At 44.3% G+C, this 26,230-nt stretch overlaps 3 protein-coding genes across 7 annotated transcripts in view; 1 reads left to right on the top strand and 2 right to left on the bottom strand.

Moving 5' to 3' along the window:
* The window catches only part of LOC142765354 (uncharacterized), a 30,911-nt gene extending 30,022 nt beyond the window's left edge, over window positions 1–889 (bottom strand). Inside the window, exon 1 of the mRNA XM_075866147.1 lies at window positions 829–889. The gene's annotated coding sequence lies outside the window, so the exon portion shown is untranslated. The remainder of the gene's footprint in view (window positions 1–828) is intronic.
* LOC142765356 (sodium/potassium/calcium exchanger 4-like) lies at window positions 612–19,677 on the top strand. Of its 2 annotated transcripts, none has more exons than XM_075866154.1 (4): window positions 612–766; window positions 9,230–9,342; window positions 9,434–9,499; window positions 9,997–19,677. In XM_075866154.1, exons 2-4 carry the CDS (start codon window positions 9,241–9,243, stop codon window positions 10,141–10,143), a joined length of 315 nt encoding a protein of 104 aa, XP_075722269.1. In that variant the 5' UTR covers window positions 612–766; window positions 9,230–9,240; the 3' UTR covers window positions 10,144–19,677. The 2 variants fall into 2 exon arrangements, with proteins under 2 accessions (XP_075722269.1, XP_075722268.1); XM_075866153.1 differs by lacking the exon at window positions 612–766 and adding an exon at window positions 7,627–7,782.
* A 3,578-nt stretch (window positions 19,678–23,255) lies between these two features.
* CycK (cyclin K) overlaps window positions 23,256–26,230 on the bottom strand; it is a 37,803-nt gene continuing 34,828 nt past the window's right edge. For all 4 annotated transcript variants that reach the window (XM_075866142.1, XM_037419014.2, XM_075866143.1 and 1 more), the window contains one exon: window positions 23,256–24,439. In XM_075866142.1, the coding sequence (XP_075722257.1) occupies window positions 23,759–24,439 (681 nt within the window). In that variant the 3' untranslated portion in view covers window positions 23,256–23,758. The remainder of the gene's footprint in view (window positions 24,440–26,230) is intronic.

The following is a 26,230-nucleotide window of genomic DNA, read 5'->3' as shown; positions in this document are numbered from 1 at the left end:
GTCTGCAATTATTGATGTCATACTGCAAGAAATTTCCAGGGCAGCTGTTCATTATTTGCAGAAAGTGTGGACACTTGATTTATTGTTTTCAGAAGATTTGCACACTTGATATCGGCGCCTGGTGATACTCATGCGATCGCTTATTCGCTCGAAGCTCGTGTTTTCTGCTGGGGCCTTGTATTTTATTTCTTCTAGGTTGCGCCATTTGGTACAAGCAACACCGCAGATGGCCTATGGACGGGACGTTTTTACCAATATTCTATATACTGACAAAGAAAAAGGCTATTCGTGTTAACTATTTGGTGGAATCTCACGATACAGCTCGAAGAATTCTCGAATGCCTGTATATGTAAGCCAAGATCGAAACCAAAATACGGACGGTTGTTTCACACACGCGCTTTCGATCCCTACCGAGCACCGATCACGATCTAATTTGTAGACCGTGATTGGCACCCTTCCGTATATTACAAATGTGAGCTGATGGAGATCTAGCTGTCATTTTTCACACTTGAAGGCGACCACCGAGTAAACAATGTTCAGATTAGCTGTCGTTTGACTGAAACGTCCTTGTAATCGATGTATTTATCCCGACCACATCTGCTGCGACACCTGGCAGGGGGACACACTAATTTTGACAGGCGCCTCGAGGTTGCGTGTGACCCGCGGGCGTTTTTTGCCGAGTAGTCGTGTGCGTCATGCTTGAGAGGCACAGGGGCAACGCCGGAAGATCAGCGAGAACTAGAGGACCGCTTCCGGCCTTGAAGTGGTAAGAGTTTACTGAGAACCGACAGAGGAACAGATCCGTTGCATTTGAGAGGCACGGCGTACCTTTCCCTGCTTTGGGAGCAGCTTCCGCTGGTTTCGTGCCAGACTCCGCCGCTCCGAGTTGCGTTTCTCTCTGCATTGTCGCAGATCTTGCTCTTGTCGCACAGATGTAGCCAAACAAAACCAGGACAGCCGGGCGATTCCTTTCCGTTCTTTCTTTTTAGCTTGTCGGCCTTGAACAAACTTCAGGCGAAGCTGTCGGACCGATGTAAACACGCAAGACGAACTTTTTTTTTTCACGCACCAAATGTTACTAACTGGATTGGATGAGCTCGGCTCACAAAAACTTGCGACAAACTTTGCGTAGTTTCGGTTTTGTTTTAGGCGTTGTTTTACACGTAGCGCTCGTGTCTTTCGTGTCCTTCTTGTCTCTGTGTCGTCGTTTTGTTCTCGCGCTATAACTATCGTCGTTGCATAGAGATTTTGGTACAAGTGATGTCCTTTCTTGATAGAGTTGATAAAGATCTCGCTCACTCACGTTTAGATTTCGTGCGGAAGTTGCTTGTAGCGTTATGTTTACAAGTCGAGTATTGGGCTTTGTTGAGATTCTCTATTTCCCTGAGAATCACGAGAATGATCTGGCGGGCATCGACATGTTTTTCACAAAGCGCTTGAAGGGTGGCATTTCACATATGCAAGCGCCTTCGCCCCCCCCCCCCCCCTAGCTCATAAAAAAATTTCTGGCTACGGGCGTCACTATGAAGACTGTTACATTAAGGTCCCTAATTAAACAAGTTTCGGAAACTTAATCATAGGCCCAGAATACAAAGAACTTCAGGCTGATGTATGCTACTTACAAGTGTCCCTTACGCCTCCAATGAAGCTAACTGGTTGGTGATTGACTAACTCAAAAATGCTCTTTCATCAACAGATGGGGTCGTGTACCTTGCAGCCTCGATAACTGACTGCAATTGGTTCTAGATGCATATAGTATATACTTCTGGAATAAACCTTACGTAACTCAAGCTTCCAAGCTTTCATTACAGTCACAGAGTTATATTAATTTTGGTGTGACTCTGTCAATGTACAGGCGTGAGCACGCGGGATCGCATGACCGAAAGCATCGACGCGCTATCTGGCGACGAGACGCCTGCTGCGGAGCGCATATATAAGCGTCCTGTTTTATCAATTGGCCTCTCACGTCACTCTCTCCGACGAGCCACACCAAACACCAATAGCCAAAACGCCACCTGGGTGTCACTGTCTTTGCTCCATCGAATTTGTGCCGTTTTTTTTTTTTTTTTAAGAAGTAGATGCGACGGTGCCAGTTCAAGTACCGGGATCGCGTAGTAATTTATGCCGGTCAATTCATAAGCGTAGCCAGCCTCGCGAAACCCGATGAAGCCAAGCAGACAAAATAAAATTTTCTCAGCACAGTTTGCCTTTTGTCGCGTTAGGCCAAGTTGAACCTAAATGAGCCAAGTTGAGTGATTGTAAGTGTAGTCAAACCTAATCCATCCTAGTTGAGCGCGGTATCGCCAAGTCGGGTGTAAAAGCCCAGTCCAGATTGCTGTTTTATTGCGATAGCAATTATATGGAAGCTCTCTGCTGGATGTCATGCACCGCATATGTATATGTATCTATATATATAAAAACGCAAGAAAAAAAAAACACCCAGAAAAAAGCTCCTCGGCGCGCGTAATCGAACGTGGGATCCCTGTGCCGTGAAAGCGAGGCGTTAACTACTGAGCGACGCCCGCCGAAGAACGTTCTTCACCACCGTTCAAACAGCAAGCTATTTATATCTACCACTTACCACTGCTGTGTTTTCGGCATTGCCAGAAAGATGGCGCAATGAGCGCACGTCGCCACATTGCGCCCGCTCTAATCTCCTACGCGTACATGCGCCTACTTTGCCCGGCTTAGGATGGATGGATGGATGGATATGGCTGTACCCTTTATATCGGGCGGTAGTTTGCGCCACCAAGCCGTAATACCTAATGAACCAAGAACTATATATATATTTTTTTCCTTAAAAAGTGAGTTTGAGGATTCGTACTTTGCAGTGAAGAGTTTAATTTTCACTCGTGCCTTGACTTTAGCCACCAATCAGATAACCTCCTTCTGGTTAAGTTTACCCGCTTAAAGTTTATTTTGCCCTCCCGGTCCCTAAACCCCAGTGCTTTGAAAAACTCTGCGCCATCATTCTGAACTATAGGGTGAAGCCCTTTACAGAACATTATCAAGTGTTCGGCAGTTTCTTCTTCCTCTCCACACGCACTGCATACTGTGTCTACCCCTTCGTATTTGGCCCGATATGTCTTGGTTCGCAGTACTCCCGTCCTGGCCTCAAACAGTAGAGAACTACCCCGAGTATTATCATAGATCCTTTCCTTGGCAATTTCCTGCTTAAAAGTTCGATAGATCTCTAGTGCGGACTTCTTAATCATGCCCATTCTCCACATGTCAGTCTCCGTTTCCTTCACTTTCTTCTTAACCGATAGTTCTTTTTGGTTTGGCCACCTGCTGTATTCTAAGTATTTACCAGTCAACTTCCTGGTTCACTTCCTCCATTTTGTATCGACATTCTTCATGTACAAGTAGCTGAAAACCTTCCTAGCCCAACGCTCTTCTCCCATTTCTCTCAATCGTTTCTCAAATTTTATCTTGCTGCTAGCTTCCCTGCCCTCAAATGATGTCCATCCCATATCACCTTGTACTCCCTGATTTGGTGTATTCCCGTGAGCTCCTAAAGCAAGCCTACCTATTCCACGTTGCTTAATTTCTAATCTTGCTTGAACTTCTGATCTCATGCACAAGACCGCATTGCCGAACGTCAGCCCAGGAACCATGACCCCTTTCCATATTCCTCTCACAACATCATACCTATTGTAATTCCACAGTGCCCTATTTTTCATGACTGCTGCATTCCTGTTACCTTTAGTCGTCACGTATATTTCGTGTTCCCTCAGATACTCGGTCCCATTGCTTATCCATACTCCCAGATATTTGTATTTATCTGTTATCTCTAGCGTGACCTCCTGTATTCTAAGCTCACTACCTTCGTTGTCATTGAAAATCATGACTGCTGATTTTTCCTTACTGAATCTAAAATCTAACCTATCTCCCTCATTACCGCAGATGTCCATCAATCTCTGCAAATCTTCCTTGTTGTTGGCCATTAGCACTATATCATCTGCGTACATTAATGCTGGTAGTGCCTGATCAATAAGTTTTTCTTGTTTGACTAAAGAGAGGTTAAAGCCCAGTCCACTTCCCTCTAATTTTGCCTCTAATCCTTGTAGGTACATCATGAATGCCCCCGTTTACCTCTGCAGGCTTGGATACCTGTTTTTCCCACTTTATAACTACCTTGTTACCTTTATAGATACCCTTTAAAAGATTAGTGACTACATGTTCCACGCCTAGTGTGTCCAGTATTCCCCACAATTCCTCTTGAACCACGCTATCGTACGCTCCCTTGATATCCAAAAATGCTAGCCACAGGGGCCTGTGTTCCTTTTCTGCTATTTCGATGCACTGCGTTAGTGAGAACAGATTGTCTTCCAACCTCCTGTGTTTCCGAAACCCATTCTGCAGTTCCCCCAGCACCCCCTCATCCTCTATCCACGCCTGCAGTCTTTCCTTTATAATTTGCATCGCCAGCCTGTAGAGCACTGATGTCACTGCTATGGGACGATAGTTGTTTATGTCAGCTTTGTCCTTCTTTCCTTTATAGATCATGCTCATCCTGCTAAGTTCCCAATGCATTGGGAACTTCACCATCGATTATTATTTTGCTCACTGCCTCTCTCAAAGCCTGCTTAGACTTTGGACCTAATGTCTTTATCAGCCTAATTGGAATGCCATCTGGGCCTGTTGATGTACTACCAGGAACCCTTTTCTCAGCCCTTTCCCACTCTTGTTGTGAAAATGGAGCCATTGCACCACTTGATTCGTCCTTGTCTATTGTGGTGCATAAAGTACTTCTTTGTTGAAATTTTTCTGTCACCCTTGTTCTTATATATTCAATAGCTTCGTCCCCTTCTAGCCTAGCACCTTGGGCTGTAGTTATAAAACTCTGCTCTAGGCTCGTCTCATTTCTTAGGGAGTTTAGATGGTTCCAAAATTTCGCAGCTGCCTTTATATCTTTTTATGTACTTCTGCCAGCCACTGAGCTCCCTTCCTTCTAATCTTTTCATTGATCAGAAGGGATGCATCCCTTCTACAGCTTAGAAAGGTTGCCCATTTTCTTTCAACATCATCTGTCGGTTCACCCCGCTGCTTAGCATGTCTGTGTTCCCTAGAGGCTTCCTGACGTTTTGCTATGGCTCTCTTAACTTCCTCATCCCACCAACTTTTGGGTTTGTGTCTTCTTTTCCGGGGTGATTTGTCACGCCTCTTAGCAAGCTCTAGCTCAAAGAGTCTAATTAGATTCGTGTATGTCCACACTGTCTTATTATCCTCCGTGATTACTTTCTCAATTTGTTTAGTGGCTATTTCAATTTGCCTTTCTGAATAAAAATTTTCCTGTAGTTGCTCATCTTGTCTCCTTCCCACTTTCACTGCTCTTCCAAAACTTAGCTTGATACGTTTGTGATCGCTACCCAGACTTCTGGAGCCACCTTCATCTATGTGCATTCCCCTGAGCTTATCATACATCCTATGTGACATCAGTGCATAATCTATCGTCGACTGAAGCCTTCCTACCTCCCATGTTATTTGCCCTTCACACTTCTCAGTACTGTTGCAAATGATCAAATCAAGCCTTTCACACATATCCATGATCATTTTGCCTGTCGGGTCGGTATACCCATCTATATCTTCCATGTGCGCATTCATGTCTCCTAGTATAATTATCTCGCACTCTCTTCCTAACTCCTGAATGTCCTTTGATATACACTCTACCATTGCCTGGTTTTCCTCTCTGGCCTTTGCTCCCGTCCACAAGTACACGAAACCAAGGAGTGTCATTTGACCTGCCACTTTCCCTTTTAGCCATAAATGTTCCTTGCACTCCTGCTTGACCCTTTGCCAGGGTGTACTTTTATGAATGAATGCCCCAATACCACCCCCCTTTCTGCTGCCTTCTGTTCTATTACAATATTCCCACGCGTAGTCCGGATTGTTCGGAGGTTGTTCCATGTCCCTGAGATGTGTTTCTACAAAACCGTATACCATCGGCCTCTCTTCCCTTAGCTGTTCTTCTATCTCTTCCCACTTCAGCCTGTTCCTACCACCCTGCATGTTAATATACCCTATGTCTGAATTGGCTCGGCGCTCGTGGCTACGTCTATTTATGCCCCGGGCTCTACCTATCTTAGATATTGGTGCCACTTTGGAATCGTATCTGTCCATACCACCTGTCGAAGAGTCTCCCTGGTTGTTTTCCTCGTTACTAGCTATCCTGCACCCCGAAGGGCTCGCTTGCCCCCCAAAAAAGCTACTGCGCGTCCTGCAAGTCGCCAACCCACCTCATGACCTAGCCGCCCATCGAAGTGAATTCTGTCTCGTTGAAAACCCCCCCACCTATGCACCTCTCTGTTTATTTCCACCACCTCAAAGCCTTTCTCTCGACTCATCCACCATATCTCTTGGTTTGCGTTGACCACTGCTCTTTGCAGGTTGCTATCACGCACCGGTACCTCCGGTATCGTGCATATAACTACCTGTACCTTAGGAGAAGTGGCGCGCATGTCATCGACGCCTTTCGCCAGTGTGGCTGCTAGTCCTTCTGCATCTTCATTGAGGACATCGTTTAAACCGCCTGAAATTATCACGAGGTTTCGTCTATCAGCTGTCGTTTTGAGCTTTGCGCTCGCTTGCCTCATGACTGCTTCCAGTTTGCGTCCTGGGAACGCCCCTACCGCAACCCTCTTGTCACCTCTTACCCTCTCTTTGATGGCTTCTGTGCATCGATTTAAATTCGAGTCCCCGGCTATTATCACATGCTGTGACTTTTCAGCTGGAGCGTTCTGCACCTGGGGGCTACTTGCACCTGTGACGCCGGCTGCTTTGTTCCCTTCCTGCCCCACCACTACCTCGCTGAAGCTGGGCCTTGCGACAGTTGAACCGGCTAAACCTGTTTTTTCCAAACTTGCTTGCTTCTCCTCCTCCACCGTTCTGGTTGCCGGTTCCCTACTGTTCTCTCGGTAGGTCGCTTCTTTGTTCAGCTTCACTAGCGCTTCCTCGGCGGACTTCAGTCTTTATCCCATTGCCTTCGTTTTCTCTTGCTCTGTCGCCACCGCAGTCTCGAGCTCGGCGATTCTCCTCAGCAGTTCACTCTGGGCAACCATCATTTTCTCCATTTTTTCCTTGACCTCACATTGCCTACAATTCGCGTCAGCCTCTTCTCCATCCGCTTCTACGCTTGGGTCCACTTTCAAACCCACTCCACATCCTGAACACTTTACAGTCTTTTTAACCATACCTTTCTGACACCAATTGTCCCTATACTCAATAATTACTAAACTCGAACCCTGCACTTCGAAAAAAAAATTCTAAGCTCTACTACAAAAATTTGCGTGTTCAATGTACGCGCACCTCCCCCACGGGGTGGCAAAAAAAACAACAAAAAATTTCAAACACACACACCCGCACTAACTAATAAATACCTGGTGTCTGGCCCCCGAAAAAGCCGTACCACAAAATAAGTACTACGAAGATTTCAACCACTGCCTTATAATTATAAAGACAAGCTCAAAACATGCAAAAACACTTATCTGCGCAGTCGATCCGGAGCGCTCAAAAAACACGTCCATCCACCTTGACAGCCTGAACTGAACTGAACTTAGAGAAGAGGAGCGACGCTCCCTCTCGCGCCCATATCTCGCGGTGGCGAGGAGGGCAGGATCGTATGCCTTGGCTGGCCACGGGCTTTACGTAGAACGATTCTGCTATAGTTACCGGGCGCACAAAGGTCACTGCAACCATTGCAGTCTCCGTTCGCGAAAGGCGCACGCTTTTCAGACTCGGCGAAGTAACAAATGAGACGCTTATTCGCATGCATCCGTACCTGTGAGTACGTTTCGTGCGTAATTTGTGCGCGAGAAACGCGGGGCACGTCTCGATCTGCTTTCCATTCTGCGCGTGACCTTTCAAATTGTTGCTATCACGTTCATTGGTTCACCTTTGCGGCGAAGCTGTGACTTTTTTATGTAATAAAGATTCGATGCGCCCAGATTGGTCGAGAAAAGTAGACGTACAGCCAAATCGATGTATAGTTAATCATTCTATCATTTCATTTAGCCGAGTAAAACCAGCCCACACAAGGCGAACCTTACAGTGGCCAATTCATCCAAGTCGGCTTCACCATATGCCTAGAAGCGCCAAACCCTGGAAAATACTAATTACTTATAATGGACAGTATACCTGTGAAGCTAATTTATGTCTAAATACTGTTAGTTAGGACACATACCAGTTAAGGTATATTAATTAGTGTGATATCCAATCACACACGAAACAAACTGGAGTTTCATGTGGTATAATTAGGCTATAACTATGCATATGACACTAGAAACACGCTGGAGTTTCACATGGTATAATTAGACTATAATTATGCATAACTAAGCTAAGGCAGCACCAAGGTAACCATATAAAAATCTTATTGTGGTTGATCATGACATCGTCAAACTAGTCTGATTACATTTAGGTGTAATAAAACAATGTCTTATGAAATGCAATAAAGTAATTGGTTCAATTTTTGTTAGCTCAAAGTGTCCAAGCTGAGGAAGATACTAATTACTATATAATCACCGAGTCTAATCACTAAGTTAAGATTCTAATGAGCCCCAAAACTAACTTTAATTATGTCTTCATACTTATTGTGCTTCTTTCATCATAACTATAGACTCATTTAAGTTCAACTTGGCCTAACGCAACAAAGAAAAGCTGAGCTGAGAAAACTTAATTTTATGTGTTTGGCTTTATTAGGTTTTGGGAGGCTGGCTACGCTGGATTAGGCTACATTTTGCGAGCCCGGCGTTGGAACCGGCGGTGTTGCAGCCGCTAGGTCAAAAAAGAAAAATAACTGCACAAGTTTGTTGGAGCCACAACAGCGACACCCAGTTGTCGTTTTGGCTACGAGCTTGTTGGACAGAGCGACGTGAGACGCCAACTGATACGACGTGGTGTGCATGCGCACCCCAGCAGCCCTCTCATTGCCAGATAGCGCATCGATGACTTCAGCCATGCGATCTTGTGGTCTGCACACTTATGCTCATGCCTGTACATGTATAGTTCTTCCAAAGCCCGCCTCCCACCTGCCTACACCTCTGCTAAGGACAAATGCTGTGCACAACACTAAAACAAACACAATTTTTAAGTACGTCACATATCATAAAAGTTTTTTTTTTTTCCTTTCATAAGGCTGATGTCAATACCATTTAAATTGATCTGTCTATGAATCAGCTATACTTGGTCGTAATGGGTAACTGCCTTTTATTCGTCTTTTTCTTTTTTCCAGGTCAAGGGGACATGGCTATAGCTAACAGTATTGGAAGCAATGTCTTCGACATTCTAATAGGTTTAGCACTGCCATGGCTGATCCAGACGGGGATGGTGGAGCCTGGTTCACTTGTAAGTTCTGTGCCAACATGTCCGGCAATGCCACATGTGTTCATGCACCTGTGAAATTGGTGAACTAAACTTTGCAAAACTTCCTGTGCAGGCTTACATCAACAGTGGGGGCCTGGTGTGGTCAGTCGTCTTGCTATTCCTTACCATAATCATCACAGTGAGTTCAATTTCCTCCCGATTATAGCAGACTATTTACATAGGTCAAGCCCTGGCATCAACAGCAGATGCAGTGCGATACACTTACAACGATATTGAGAAAGGCAGAAAATTAGAACCAATTATCGTTATATCCTGGTGCTGCAACAGCATCAAAGATATTCTCCTTTTCCAGAAAACTAATATTTTTTATCAGTAAGGCCTCTGAAGGGAAAATGATGCAGGTGTCGCCGGCATTTTTTGTGGGCAGGTCTTTCGTTATCTTGCAACCCATGTCATGTCTGTGCCTGTGTGTATAACTCTTGTGAAAGGTTGAATACACTTGCAAACCTCACAGTTCCATTAAATTAGAACAATGTTTGATTCTATGTATCTACTAGTACAGCTGGAGTAGTTCCTAACTTTTGAGAAAGAAATGATGGTGAAGCTGAAAACTATGAAGAAACAAACGTGAAAGAAATTAAAAAAAGTAATGCGAACATGACGACTGCTGCGCAGATCTACACCATCCACCGGAGTCACTGGCTGCTGACCAAGAAGCTGGGCGTGTTTCTCCTGGTGGTGTATGTTATCTTCCTCATCATCTGCAGTGCGGTTGAGTTCAACCTGCTGGGATACGTGAACCCACCCATGTGCATCGAATGAGACACAGCCACTTCGCAACATCTCCAAAGGCGTCTACAGTGGCAGGCTGTTCTAGTTGGCCCGGTCGCAGGAAGTGATTCTTGGTACCGAATACAAACACACAAATATACACTTCAAAGCTGGGCTAATTGTGGGTGGCATAGAGCAAAGCAGGGCAATGCCAGGTGGACAATGATGAGCATTTGCGGCCATTGCTGGGCACTGCACTGGGTTATGTTTGGGGATGACGAAATACTGCTGGAACCATGCTTGACATTCAGGACAGGAGCACCTGATATCTAGGCCACATCTGTATCACCGGTATGAAGTATGTGTATGGGATACACAGTTGCCACCTTCATTATGATAAAGTTATGCCTACAGGAACTGGGCTGCCAACAGCAGATGAAGTTGTTGAACTTATATTTGAGTACGACGAAAGTAAGAAAAGCAATGTCATTTATACATCCAGAAAATGCACCATTGTTTGTGTGGTTGCAATAATCAGGTGTAACCTACATCAAAAGCTGTATGCCACATGTATCGCTACTTTATAATACATAGCAGAAATTAGTAACAAAACAATGTGGCACAATTAAGAGCATTAAAAGTGTGGCTTAATCAGGCTATAGTGCTTGATGCACTTCAAACAAAGAAGTCATTCAATACTGTGATGTAATGTTTTAGCTTTTTGTCCAAGAGCATATAGTGCACAGCAACCATCAAAATATAAAAAATAAAAAAAGAAAAGAACACAATGATGGTCAACAAAATTAAGCAAGTGGAAATTCTAGCAGAAAAGGAATGTTGATGTTTATTGATGAGGAAGTTTGAAAGTATATTTTTATCATTCAAAACTGACATGCTCTGTGACAAGCAATATAGCTACAGCACTGAAACTGTGGTGATATGTTTGTATTTAACCGTAGCTCTAAGAACCAATTAAGGTAGCCAGAAAGATGTGAGTACAGACGAGATATAAGCAAGAGCTGCACTGTAAGCTTTAACGAATGCCCTGTCGTGCAACTTTGTTCTCATCATTGTCTTCATAGCATGCTAACTGTTCAAGAAGGAAAACCCACCTTAAATGCTGTTCAGTGTGAGTTCAGAAGGTAGAAGGTTTGGGCGTGTTGGTTATTCATCCCTGTTCACAAAACAGAGCACACATGAACACATGGGACAGAAAGTGATCAGGACCTGATCTCTGTCTGTGCCCTGTGTTTATGTACACTCTGTTTTTATAAAGAACAGTGCACGTGCTCAAGCACCATATCATTTTTCATTCAACAAGAATTAATATAAAGTTCTTCATCTGAAGATTCGCTCTGCATTAGGCTTTAAGAAACATTGGCTGAACTCGTGATTTAAAAAGAAACAGGGGGTAGTCGATTAAGCGTACTGTCACATTCGACCACACTGTACAACATTTAGTCATGTTGCTTACGTAGTTCATGAAGCTGTTAGCCGACTCCCGTGACTGCGAGACGGTGTCCTTAGAACTAATTAACTCTCTTGGGAGCCTCATCAAAGTTGTGTGCTTGACTTCCAGTAATTTATATTGTTCTGTGGCATTGATACATGGTGCTTGCATCAGCTGCTGTGCATAAGCCACTAAGAGCAAAGGTTGTGTCTTTCAGTCATGGATAGCATTAGTCTTTAGGAAGTCTCAACTGCGTGTGGGAAGTCCAGTTTAATTTGAAACACTCTGCCATCGTTCGGTCGTAAAGACTGAGATATTCTGACTTCAGGTGTTCGTAGCATATGCCATGCATTTTGAAATGGGCAGTGCGAAGGCAAGGACAAAAGATAGAAGTAATACACATTGCACAGTGCTGTCTCAAACTAACTTCATTATAAGACTTTATTCGCGCTGCCCATTTCAAAATGCGCAACCAAATCCAACTTACCCAAACGTCAGTTTTTGTGTAGCATATACGTACTGTTTCGTGGTTAGTGCATTGCTGTTTCAAGGTGATAACTGGCACATTTCCAGGAGTAATGTAAAGTTAAGTAATAACATCATATACACTTTGAGAAAGGTCGTATTCAAGGAGTCTTTCTGTGACACAACAATAATTGTGATCAACGGGAACATTGGCAGAGGTGTATGGGACTGGGTGCATTGGTCAAGCATATTTTAAGGTGCAAAGTGCCACATTGACAACGGGCTAAAAGGGGAGTCATTTGGCACTTCGCGTGTGCGGTGACTCTTTCTTTTGTTTGTTGTCATTGTTGCACCTTGCACTTGAAAATAGACATGCAGTGAGATGCATTTGTTTTGCAGTGTACTTAAAGTACGCCCACAACAATGATGAGCTCACATGCACTTCCTGACATTATCACCGGCACAAGTACAACTGGGTCATGTGCAACGTGTTCGCTGTCAGCGTGACACGACATTCCTGCAAGAGAATGGTGAGCACCGAGTTTTCGAGTGAGAATGTACAAGCGAACCATACCACGATTACTGCTGTGTGAGGAAAAGACATCCCAAATATGCTTTTCCTTAGAGTGTGAGGTGCATTCAAGATGATTAGCAATATAATTAGGCTGCCCTAAACAGAAAGCCCTAAAGTCAAGATAACTACGAAACAATGCAGAGACACAAAAGGAGGGACACATTGTTCTAATTTATTTTAGACGATTGCCTGCTCTCTGCCGTGGCATCATGTTGTAGCTGTGGAAGTAAATGATGTGAAAGTGATCACAGTAGAGATAGCCAGTGGTACGCATCAATGCTACAAGATAGACATGTTTTTACACAACAAGCTCCTTCATTACATCGCTTCAGGGAAATCATGCAGACATTGGCCGTCTAGCATTCCGGATTATTCAGTAGCGAGGATTGAAGTGACATTTAGCACAAGGCAAGGACCGCAGTCTCTGCACTGGCAAAGTTTGCCGAGTGCCAAGACGAGAAGGCGCACTTCCGAGGTGCGCTGTCCTAGTCCAATGACCAAGAAGCGTGAGTACCATGTCTGTAAGAACTCGTGTTGATGGAACATCTATGCTCTGACATTGCTGTAACTTTGGGAACACCGATTCAGTATGTCGCTATAATATACTCAATTCAGATAGCAGACGAGAGAAACCTCAGTTCATGATGCGCTCGTACGCACGCTCTTCAGAAAGCCGCATAAAGTGATCCAGTGGAGGTTTACACGATTACCTGCAGCTTCATTAAATGGAGTGCTTGTCTAAAAGCTGTGTTCACTCAGGAAGGCCTGTAGGTGCAGCCATGCGTTGATTGTTGTCCTTTGAATGCCAAGTGTGGGACTTGCCTGTACAGTGAGCGCTCAATACAAACTGCCACAATCTATTGGGACTTGCCAGATTGTATCTGAATGTTGCAATGAGCCAGTGGTGCGTACCAGAGGTACACAGCACTGTAGGTCAGTGCTTTGAAAGGGTGCATAGGAAAAAGGTACAAAGTCAATGGTACATCCTGTCTCGTTGAAAACAAATGTTTCTCTCATAACCTTTGGCATTCTATGCGATAAGCATAAGGATGCCAAAGGGCTGTTGTGAGACCATGCCACGCATTGGTGAACGTAAAAGAGTGACGAAGCGTATAGTTAAACAAGCTCCCCACTTCTTAAGATTCAATGAAGTTAGTACCAGTGATCATTCGAAAAATTTGTTGGCTGTTACAGAGGGAGATAATTTATTAGAAGGCAGATAGGCCAGTCTGAGCTCGTTTGCTCTAGCCTGCTACTCTGAAAAGAGTAAGAGAGACAGGGAGGAAAATTGGAATTGATGGGCTGGTACAGAGCAAAACTACACAATGTGCCTGTACAAAAAGCCACTAACACACAGCGATACATTTAGGCCATACATTTATTACACGTACTTCCAGCCAAATGCTTTTGTGCATAAAGTAACAGTCGTACTTGAAGGTTCGATGAAAAAATGTACAACTTACTACCTATGTACTATCAAATGGCCGGCTGTGAGAGCAATAGTTAAAAAGAATAATGTAAAGATGGTCTTTTCCAAAAGCCTCTTTCAATTTTTAAACCTTGTGCCCATATAGGTTCGAGCTGCTGCTTTTGAAGAGAAAATTTATCTCACAATGTTCGTGCAATGTCATCGTGAAACCGTGATTTTTGTCTCCCGAGCCACAACAAAGTCTTTCACTCTTCTTTGGGATCTAACCCAACCTACCAAACATGCTTCCAGAAGGCACGCCCACCGCGTGTTAGAGCTGTTGAACCTCGTATGTATTGCCTTGTGTGAAAAAGATTTTGAACACCCATAATGTAAGTGTTATATAGATATATATATATATACATACATAGTGGTACTATTCATATGTGCTTGTTGATTTCAGTCAAATGTGCTTTTTATTTCAGCTCAGTGATGAATTATAGATTCTAAGGGTCTTGTTTACTGTTGCCCAGTGCTTTAGTTTTTTTTTTTGTCTTGAAGATTGAACGGCTTGTGGACTGGAAAATGAGCGTGCATGTTCGTGTATGTTGAGCTAGGTGTTGTGTTGTTCTTGTATTAGTGTCTTTCAACCCAGGAACCTGCGATGGTCTTTAGTAGTTGATCCTCTCAGTGAAAAGCAAGAAAATGTCAAAGGCAGCATTGCAATATGCATGCTACAAAGGATTGTGAACACAGCAGCCCATTTGCTGTGAAATGTTATTGCATTCCACCCGTTCACTTGAGAGTTGTCTTTCACTTGTATTTACAACAACGACACATATAATGCGTAAAAAGCCTAGAGATGAATTTACCAGGCGTGAAATACCTGTTTCGGTATTGATTCTATATGATGATAAAATTCAGAGAAATTGCGCACAGAACATTTTATTTGTTGGTAAACTCACTCGTGGCTGACAATGTTTGTACAATCAGTAGGCAGCTGCACAATAAGTAGCACAAGGATGAAAGGACGAACTTTTATTCCCCAGTTTCATAGCTAGACAAATGGCTGCATAGAATTTACGTCGCCTTCATTTGTGCAAATCATTTTAAATGTGGACAAGTCTACTCAGGTAATGTGCGTTGTGCAAATCGCTTTCGTTCCTACTTTCTCAACCTGAAGGAACATTGATTACCTAGGGTGCCAAAGCATGGTGCTTAATATAACGTCTTGACGCTGGCACAATTTGACTTCAAGGTGTGCCAGAAGAGGCATATGTACAATCAAACTAATGTCGGCAATCGTTCAAACAAACTTTTTAATCAATGACACAAACTATATATATATATATATATATATATATACATAAGCCAGAGAGGGCTTGGTGACATCTGCTGCTAATAGGTACCAAGTAATACCCCTGTCACATGGTAACGAATGGCATTGAGCAGACCTAATGTCATTTTACTTGCATGTTGTCACATGACGAAAACAAGTATAATTTTGAAATTATGATCATGACCTTAGCCCTCCTGAGCCGCGACTATGGGAGAAATTAAAATATACTGAAATTTGCATGTAACCCGTGCGCATCCACAGAAATAATGTTTATGGGCAAAACAATGCTCCTAGAATGTTAACGCGGCCGTTTTACACAACTTGCTACAGCTGCATGACACACTCAAAAACCAACATTGCCAAGATGTGGCCAGGCATGAGTACAGTGAAATGAAGCGGGGCGCATCAATTAATTTCCTGGCTGCAAAAATGAGACGGTGGCAGCCATTTTGTGTGGTAGTTACCACCTTGCTCACCACAATACGTGCGGACAGACGATCATCGTCGGTGATACAGGTAACAGTGACAACAAAGCACAAACGAAACCACGGCCGGCGTCAGCTTTCTTTTGGAAACTTTCGCACTTGCTATCATGTCATCAAACCAGTAATAAGTTTACATAGTAAGGAATAAGATATTTACAAATTGTAGAAGTTACCTATACGTAAGTTAACAGCAATCTCCCTAAAAGTCCCTGGTGTCGAGACTACTCATTCAGTCTAGAATTGAATGCATGTCCCAAGAACTCATTCGACAGAAAGTGTCATTTTCATCAAATGGCATTAGTGGCAAACAAATGACATTGCAAAGGAATTACATTGCAAAGGAATTACATTCGCTTCAAATGGCATTAAATTCCCTGTGTAACAGGGGTATAAAAAATCGAATCTGAAAAGGCTTTCCTGAACTAGGTAGCCAATCATGCTGACAATGATGAAATCATGCAATCATTAAGACTTTGTGAGTCAGTCGATCAGCAAGTGTGATCGCAAAACATAAAAAGGCATGCTGAATCTGAACAATCAAGACAACAATGTCAGCCCTATTTCCTTGTTTTGTTGCTTAATTAACCTAAATAAAGTGACAAAAGACAGACATTGCTGTTATTTTAATGCATGCTCCCCCCTGATCCCGTGTGCTGACAACAATCGTGATTTAAAAAAAAAATCTTTCGTAACAGTTGAACAATCTTTCTCATACGTCGCATTCGTGACTGTACCAAATCAAAACCTTCACAATCGTTTTTGAAGACTTAACATATGTACAATAACGTATGCGGGTTCCCAATCAATTTGCAACGCTACGTTGCAACTGTCATTGTAGAGACTATCAGTGTGTGTTGTGAAGCATGCAAAGCTCTGCAAGAAGCACATGCTTTACTCGTTTGTCTGGTCACAAAGCCCCCGCCCCCCCAAAAAAAGCAATATGTATAAATATATATAAACCACACAAAACCTCCCAATGTTGTGTGGTATGCAGGTACAGCGCAAACTTCGAAAGTGTGAAAGCAAGCGTTGGTTGCATCTGCTTTGTGCCATCGGCAAATTCGTGGCTCCGTAATATACGTCATGCGTATGCAACTTTGTGCTGTTGCATGCCGTGTGCAGAACAAGTATGGTGTGGTGGTAACCTCCAAATCTTCTTTGTCTTCGAGTACTAAATACAGCTCGTATGTTGCTCCTGTTTCACTTTGTCGTGCATTTGTGCGGTGGTGGTGTAAATTTTGAAGAGTTCATATACTGGACGTGTTGTTGTTGCTTTACAAATGATGTTGTAAATGTGCTTCATCGAAAAATGCTTTGTGCTTGAACTTGTTGAACTTTGCGTGTTGTTGTGAATGCTATGATGACACTGCTGTTTAGACTCTGACCTGTTGCAGTTTTGATCAGGTAAGCGTGAAATTTAATGCATAATTTAGGAAATGTAATTGCATAGCTATGTGACCACGTTATGCGTGCTGTTAAGAGACAAAGTAGCTCTACAGTTGATGAAGAGTATGTGTGCGTTTATTACCGCAATTATCGTGTAGGACATAGCGTTTAAGTTGCCATTTGTGCACACGACAGTGGCACTAGCATTGCGTAGCACTTAAATGTACGTTCACTACTGCCCTGAGATGTGCAGAAATTTTGGAGTGATGAAGTGGTGTCATTCTGAGAACAGCACTTAATCCGCTGCCGACATGCGCACCTGGTGCTTTGAGGTGACAATTTGCGCGATACCGAACCGCAGTCGAGAAGAATGTTTTGATTGGTGACCCTGTGTGAAATTATGGGTGATGGGTGATAGACGGGGCTTTCATTGTGTACGTTAGTCACGTTACATTCGAATTGAGATGCTTACAGCTATTATTAAAGAGCGATGCCAGCTACAGAGAAACAGCCTCCACACAATGAGGCGATGACAAACTTGGCTGCGATAGGGGAATGTAAAGTGGGCTTTTGCGTCGATTTTATCCCACGGAAATGGGTGATGTGCAATGCTTACGCCAGTATTTACACCACATATCTTTTTTATAAACTCATTTTTTCCACTGAAACCGGGAAACTAAGAACTCTTTAGCAGTTTCGCTAACTTGTAAGCCTACAGTATTTTTCGTGCACAGATTGACAATTGCTCCAGGGCAGTGCTGCAAAACAGTGGTCCTTTTAGCTGATGAGCCGCTCACCCATTCATAGATGTCATATAGACAACATTACTTTAGATGGACGTGTGCAGCCATCTTGGGCTTTTATACAACCGATTTCTCAGTTTCGTATGTCATGACTGTGGGTCACGAAACAAGTGTTCTTATGCATGTGAGTCTAGTGCATTGCCTGTCAGTTATGGGTACACAATATGGTAGTGTTAGCGGCCCAAGATGGTGCCACTACAAAACACATAGTAAAAGTCTATATAAACCCTGACAATTGTGAGGCAGCATTGTAGAAGCCTCAGCACTCGTAATTGTGCAACCCAGTCTTTCATTTACAGTGCCAAGAAGAACCCTCCAATTTTCGTGCTCCGTAACCCTCAGAGTGAACCAAGCAAAGTTTTTCTCGTGTGTTCTTTTGAAGTATTGTGAAGCAGCACGCAATTTCACACGAAGTGTTTCACCACGAAGCTGCAAACCTTACTCTGACGGCATTTCCCCAAAAGTGCATCGACGCTGCCGTCAAAGCTTGTCGTAAAGCAAACTCCAATGGCTACCAAAGCGCAGCATTTCCCGCTCCAAGTTGGGCAAGTTCTTTCCCACAGCTTCACTTAAAATGGATCATAGTTTTGGTCTCTTCGTGGGAGATAAACTCACTGCACATTAATTTGATATCACACGCTCCACCATCAAGGCATGGATTAAACTGGTAACGCTAGGGTGCGCAAGGTCAATTTTTTCTCAACGTCTACTTATTTGCAGCGCAGAAGAGTAACATTTTGTTGTGAAAAACTTTGAAGCCAAACAAGTGCATTCATATTACTGTAGCAACAGACATTGCGATGCTGATGAATAAAGGTGCTAAAGCAATAGGAGAAAGGAAACTAAAAAACATTAAAAAAAAAGACATTTCTGAGAGAAATAGTCTACCAGTGTTCGTGGTGAAACACTTTGAGCAACAAAGTGATAGAAACATGGGCTTTCAGAGCAACATAAAAAAAAGGCTGCCTGCCAATGTAGCAGTGTAGTTGACAGGTAGTGTGGTCGAGCTAGAGTACGGCGATGTCTTTCAAGTCACGCTTACACTACCCAGAGGCGAGAGCTTGTTCTTGAGGTGGATCCAACCTGTTTAGTGGTGTAAGGCTGTTTGTTCTGGTGCTGGTTTCGTTTAGAGAAACTGCCCGCATTGTGAATACACTGATGGTGCTTCGAAGATGTGTTTCTCGTCTTTCGATACAATCTCTCATCAGCCCGAGCCGCTGTCCCCACGTGACCGTGACGTTGTCCTGATGATACGTCGGTTTGCCAATGTTTGTCTCTTGAAGGAACTCAGCCTTCTAGAACCAACTTTCCTAACTGACAAACATTTTTACGCATCAGAATGAGCGTGAGCAAGCAAAACATGTGTGTTGGCTTGCAGCAGTTTTCAGAAATATTTGCAGCACGTGTCGTTCTTCCCCAAAGGACAGTTTTGCTCCTTTCAACGGAAGGTATTTCCCCTCGAGGGCAATGCTGAACTTCTGAAAGAAAGCGAACTTTCAAAGAAAAAGATATATTTGACTGAGGTATCTTGCAGTGCTTGATGGTGTATATCAATAGACTGGCTCGATTTCACAAGCCGCATGTAGAAAATCTTTGAAATGTCTGTGTCTTGCTTTTTTTATTGTTTGAAATGTACAAACAAAATGTCTAAATAAAAACAAATGGATTGCATCCACTCTTTTGTTTTCAAACAAAGTTTTGTTTACTCTCAATAAAGCTAGCAGTGTTCACATGCTCTGCAAAGAGGTGTACATCATACACACAACATGGTGAGCACAACTTAAAAGAAGACACCACTCAATGATCCACACATTTCAGTAACTGCATGGTATGGAAGATTATTAGCATCTCAACATGATGTTCTGTGACCTAAGCAGAAATGTCACATATACACATCATAACTTGATAAGCCGCTGTTTCGCCATCAAGGAGAAGCAGTAGTGAATGCAATGGCAACAAATTAGAATTTTGTATGCAGTAAGGCTAGCAGCCAACCCTTTTGAATCTAACCTCGCATAACTCAACAAAACACTGGTTTAAGCGAATACGGCTGCTTCGGAGAATGAAATGGTCTTTGTGCTGTCAGTCCTCTAAACGCAAAGTAAGCGTTGAGAGGAAAGCAAGTATGCAAGCTGTCTTCTTATCTGTGTTTTGATAGTGTATGCGCCAGCTCTCACGATGGCGCCCCTGTGAGCCAAGTTCGCAGTTGCTGCTTGAGCCACACATCCTCCCTTCCACGCTATTTCGCTGAAGAAAGATGGCTTCCTGCTTGATCTGACATCAACTGCAGGCTTTGCACGCAAGGCGATGTTATTGCGTGCACATGAACACGACCAGTTCATTTAACTACTACTTCATCCATGTTCGTCCTCAGTGCTTGAGTGATTCTAATCACACATAGAACATTCGATACGGGGCCATCTTATCGATTTATACTTAATACGGAACATGACAGCAACGGCCAAAACCTGCAGAGTGTATCCCACATAATTGCTGCCACAATAAAAAAGGGCAGGGTTCTACCTAACATTGCATAATTATTGTCATTCTGCTGGTGTTGGAGAATGGCCTGTGCCACCAGGGGGCAAGTAACCCACGCCGCATTGCTTTGCAGTTTTAATAACTTTGCCAATATCACTACTGCTAGAACCAGGGTCAATGGCGACCTGTCGCTCTACCAATAACATCATGCGAGACGTTTCTGCAGAGGTCATGTGACTGCGAGCTCACAAGTGGCATTTATTTTTTGCACAATGCAAATTAGCCATGGAATACTTTGCCTTAACCCTGTAGAACTTGTTAGACTGTCACGTCCGTAGTATTTGAATGAATATTACAGTAATATTTATAATGACGTTTATAATGACCCTCGGAAGTGCTGTGGGCCCTTTTATTGGACAGTGCAGTCTGGACCCATTCCTCGGTCTAGGAATCTGGAAAAATTATACTTTATAATCAGCCTTCCCGGGCTCCTTTCGCAGCAGTTTACAGCCGGTGTCTGTAACCACATCGCACGAAATTGGGAAAAAAACTTAGTGCCATAGACACAGTGGGGTTTGAACCCGGGTCTACTGGGTGCCAGCCCAATATTCTACCACCGAGCCACTCTGGTGCTTGGGACTTTTAGGCAGGCTTTATGTCGGGAAAGCAAGCGCGTTAATACGACACATAAAGCATTTCAAAACAGCGAAAGAACAACCAGTCATCGCATAATGCGAATAGCGTAACGAGTGGGTCGTTCAATGCTTCAACCCATAACAAAAGCTTGTTCTTGTTCACCTATTAACTGTGGGGCATACCCACATCAGGCATGATTTGTCATCGTCATCAGCGCCTGCATGAACAATCGCACAAAATTTTTCGCAATAGTTTAGCGGATACCACACTTCTCAGAAGAATGACGAAAAATAGCATAGTGAATGCTGGCATACTACCAAAAAAATTTTAATAATAATGCCATAGTCCCCACGCGGGAGACCTAAGGCCCAATCAGCGAAAGCTCAATTGGACTTCTAATAAAGTTGTTACCAACCAACAAATACTATAGTGGGTATAAAGCAAGTGTGCTTGCCGTAGTTACCCAATGAGTGTTAAGAAAAGGCTCTGAAAAGCTGCTCTTCCAGCTTTGGCTGTGACTGTGCTGTGCCTTACGCGCAGGCCAGTCGTTTGTTTGATGGAGAGCTTTGGGCCAGGGAACTTGCCATGTACATGATGTAAATAAATACTCAGTTATGTTCAACTTCCTGCTGCCTTGACACCTTCGTCCCTGATCTCCGGTGACTGCAAAGGCCGGTCGCGACACCACCCACCAAAAAGTGCTCAACCGTATTCTTTGTTATCAGCCGCAGCATCAACAAAGTGCAAATAGTAGTAATGCCTCACAGATGTCGCAGGTACCTAGTTTCTTTGCAGAATGACGAATAATGTCATAGTGGGTGCTTTCCTACTTCATTAAAAAATATGATTTGTGGTGTAGTGCATACCTTGCAAGTGTATTTCTATTACTTGCCCGACAGTTTACAACGGTCTCTAGGAAAGCTGTTGTTCAAGCTCCCACAGTCACTGTGCTGCGTATTCCCCGCAGGCCTGGTGTCTTTTCCTCAATTTGCATAGAAACTTGGACTAAACTACAAATGCTTGAAACGTGTTACACTTTGCCATCTGCCCACGGCTTACACTGTGAGTGAACATGAAGCGTTACATTTTCCCGGTGCATGTTTCGACATAAGAAATGCAAGTGTAATCCAAGAATTCGCTCGAGTAGGTAAGACACCAAACTGATCCCCGATATTAAGCTGCATTGTGGCATGGACCCTTGTCTAATAGAAATAACGGGAAAGTTGCAGCGGTGGCTTAGTAGACCAGTAACCCAAACAGAACCATTCGTAGCGTGGTAATTTAAAAAATCCTCCATTAGGGAACAAACATTTGGGGCAGTGCAAGAAAACAAGGCGAACTCCCACAAGAGAAGCCAAGGCAATACGCATCGGGGCGTATTAACGAGTGTGCAGATGCTCAGAACTAATCTCAGGCAACAGATTGCATAGTCACACAAGACAGCATCTGGATTTTTTCCGCATTTATTTTCAAAGTTCAACAAAATGACCCATCCACACTGCACTAAGCGCACACTCAAGAAAAATTAACAAAAAAGGCAGGATCAACTCGCACTTCCATAGTCCCAATGCCAGTTCAAGTTCCACTGCAATAACATCCATCACTGAAAATGCAGCGTCCTTTCAAGCTGGGCTGCTTTTCTCAAGGGCAACACTGTTGTAAAAGACACAGAAATCAAAGTCTTTGTTTAGCATGTGTGGACCCAAACACAACACACTTGAAGTGTTTACGACACTTGGCACGGCATGATGCGAATGCACAAATTTGACCAATGCCCAAAAACGCCTAACGAAACGGTGTGCGCAACATAAAGCACGTTTGCGCGACAAGAATGTGAGCATTTCGCGCATTCTGTACTACTGTCAGGGCTGTGGTGATGTGATGCACAGCAAGCTGCAATGCAATATGACTCAACCATTGACAAAGCACCCTGAGCTATACATCATAGGTATACAGGGAGCAAGGCTGAGTAGTGTACTTCTTTGAATGTAACATGAGAAATCAACATGGCTAATCGATACAGCAACGGCGATTCCACTGATAGTGCAAGTGTGTGTGTGTATGTGTATATATATATATATATATATATATATATATATATATATATATATATATATATATATATATATATATATATATATATATATATATGCATTAGGCTTTCCACACTTTTGTCTACACTGCTGAACTTTGCTTACAAGAAGTGCATATTGTGATCAGTCTTTGGTTGAACAAACATGGAAGCAACACTGTGTCCCAAGGAATGCACAAAGGACACATGCACGTATGCGAATAACAAAACAAAGACTTCACAGTTGCTCGGAAACTGTGCACCAGCAAGACCTCTGCCGTGTCACCTACATTAGGGCCAATTGTTCCATATTTTGAATGTGACATCCCTCACTGTACCAATCCTGCATGCCTTCTCACTGGATTGTCTCATAAAACCACAGAAAAGTTAACTCAAGTCATCCAACTGAAAAGACGGGAATGCCACCAAAAGTATGGTACTCTTTCAAAAAAGTTGCTGCAAGGCAGCAAAGATTAATACCACTTCGTGTTTCCAACCCGGGGAAAAAAAGTGAGAGGGAAAGGGGCAAGAATAGAGAAGGACCCACACTTGGCACTAACAAGCGTGCTCAGTTGGTGATGCGCGTAATCCTGACTGACGGCACCCCCGTTGGGTTCTGTTGCCTTGGCGGAGGTGGAGCCAGGTAACCACCGGGTGGAGGTGGAGGCGGATATGACATCACGGGCCCAGCTCCCGTGTACGGAGGCATGGAGGTGGGCGGAGGCGGGGGGTGGTGGTATGGTGGTGGGGGAGGAGCACTCGCATACGATGGGGGCGGATGGGGCGGTGGTGGCTGATCAGGTCTGTGGTGGTAGTAAGGCGGTGGCGGCTGGGCTGTGGGGGGCGGAGGTGGTGGCGGATGAGTGGGCGGCGGATGATTCGTCGGAGGCAGCGGCGGAGGTGGGGGCGGGATGCTGTAGTTGTGAGGCATCGGTGCCGGCGGCGGGTAGCCGCCCCTGTAGGCTGCCTCGGGGGGTGGCAGACTGTCGCCCATGGGGGGTGGCAGCTCGCGGTGCATTGGGGGTGGCTGCCCGACGTCCACGGTCATGGGCTTGCTGGTGCAGCTGTCGATGGTGGGGATGGGCATACCTGCCATGGGGGGTGCAGTGGGCGGCGGCGGTGCGGATGACGTTGACGGCACCGCCACTGCAACGGGCGCCGCCGCCACTAGGTCTGGCGGTGCCTGCTGAAGCTGTGGTGCCGGCAGCTGGATGGGTGGCGCCCCCGCAGGAGACTTTGGTGGGGAAGGCTGCAACAGCAAAGGAGGAAGGAAAGCTCACATAAATATTGTGCTGCTCTCATGATGGCGAGAAATGATACAAAAGAATAATGAATATTTGCAGAGCGTGTGCTAACACATGCAACGCTACAGAGAGCCATGAAATGTCGGCATGGGGGCTTGTTATGCGAAGAACCAAGAACAAAAGCAGAAAGGCTCCAATACACTTTTTTAGTCAAGTGCAGCGCCAGGTCAAACCGAGAAAGAAGCACCTCCTTTCTCAAGCAAGTTCATGCTCACGAGGACTTGCAGCCAAAAATCGACCAAGATGGCTGAAAATAAATATCGTTTGCAATGTTTGAGCCTCGTTTTTGCCAGTGAACTTAATGCCATTTTAAACAGTTAGGTTCTGAAGGTTCGAGAACTGCTAAGAGGGACCACGGAAGACTACGGGAGGCTACGAGTGAACTGAACACTATGGAGAGGCTGAAACCGAAACGGTTGTTGAGACGATCTCTCAACACTAGGATTATCAACAAGGCAAGAGCTCTTCTAGGCGATGCGACAGCCACCATCGACCAGCTGAACACCATTTACAGACTTTTGAAGGCGAACAACAATGACCTGAACCAAATTAACAGGGAGTTGGAAAGCCACATACCAGATGAAGATTTTGAGGAAAAGTACACCATCCTTGAATACGAAGACAATGCTAACAGCGTCATGACTGAGCTTCTTAGCAAGCGCGACCGTATTGTTGCCACGTCATCAGCACCGGAGCTTCAGACTTTGTCAGTAGCAAGTACCTCTGGAGCCTCTGGTGACAAGCTGCCAAGCTTGCCATCGCCCTATTTGCCGGTGACCTGTGCAGTGGAACGACTTTTGGGAGCTATTCAGCCAGATGGTTCACCAGAACGGAAGCCTCACGGCAACGAACAAGTTCAACTACGTGAGGTTCTTCCTAAGGGGCGATGCAGCTTCAGCTATTGTGGGCCTGCCAACCACAAAATCGTGCTATAAGGACGTCATCAACATACTCCAAAAACACTTCGGTGACAATATGAGACTCGAGCAGCAGTACTTCTCCAGGCTTTGCACGTTGCCTTTAGTCTGTTCAAATGACCTGTCGGTTCTTCGCAAACTCTACGACCAGATCATCATCAACATCAGAGGACTGGAGACACGTTCTTTTCGGCAATTCTGTGTGACATATCCCTGCAAACTTCACCACAAGACCTCGTTCTACAGTACCATCGGTCATGCACCAATCGGGCGACGAGCTGCAGTAGTAATGAAGCCTTATCACGGAGCTGGAACGCCTATTAAGTTTCCTGTCTATCGAAGTGGAGAGCTTAAAGAAGAGCGAGTTCGCTAACCATCGTGGAAAAGACAGTCATAATGAGAATGCGCAGAACAAATCACGACAGCCTCGTAGGTCAAAACTCACGTCTTCAGTTCTCCATAACAACACAAAGAAGGTACCTGAGAACTGTATGCTTTGCAAATCAAGCCAAGGTTCCACGAAAAAGTGCTCGCTGGATCTCCCGCTACCAGAAAAGAAGCACATTCTAGAAAAAGACATGAGATTCTTTCGATGCTTGACGAAAGGTCACAGGGCGTGTGATTGCAGGCGCAAGATTACGTGCTCTACCTGTCAAGGGCGTCATGCGACAAGCGTGTGTGATCAGCAGAACTTAACCCAGAAGACACGAAAAACTGGCACGACAAATACCAGAATACGGGCAAGTAAGCCAAGCACCAACACGACTGTATGTGAATCTCCAAGAAAGAATCGACATAACCTTGAGAATTTATCTGCGA

Source organism: Rhipicephalus microplus, chromosome 6 (genome assembly GCF_043290135.1).
Source record: "Rhipicephalus microplus isolate Deutch F79 chromosome 6, USDA_Rmic, whole genome shotgun sequence".
Lineage (NCBI taxonomy): Eukaryota > Metazoa > Arthropoda > Arachnida > Ixodida > Ixodidae > Rhipicephalus > Rhipicephalus microplus.
Note: the sequence above shows the minus strand (reverse complement) of the source record. Positions and strands in the feature narration are given on the sequence as shown.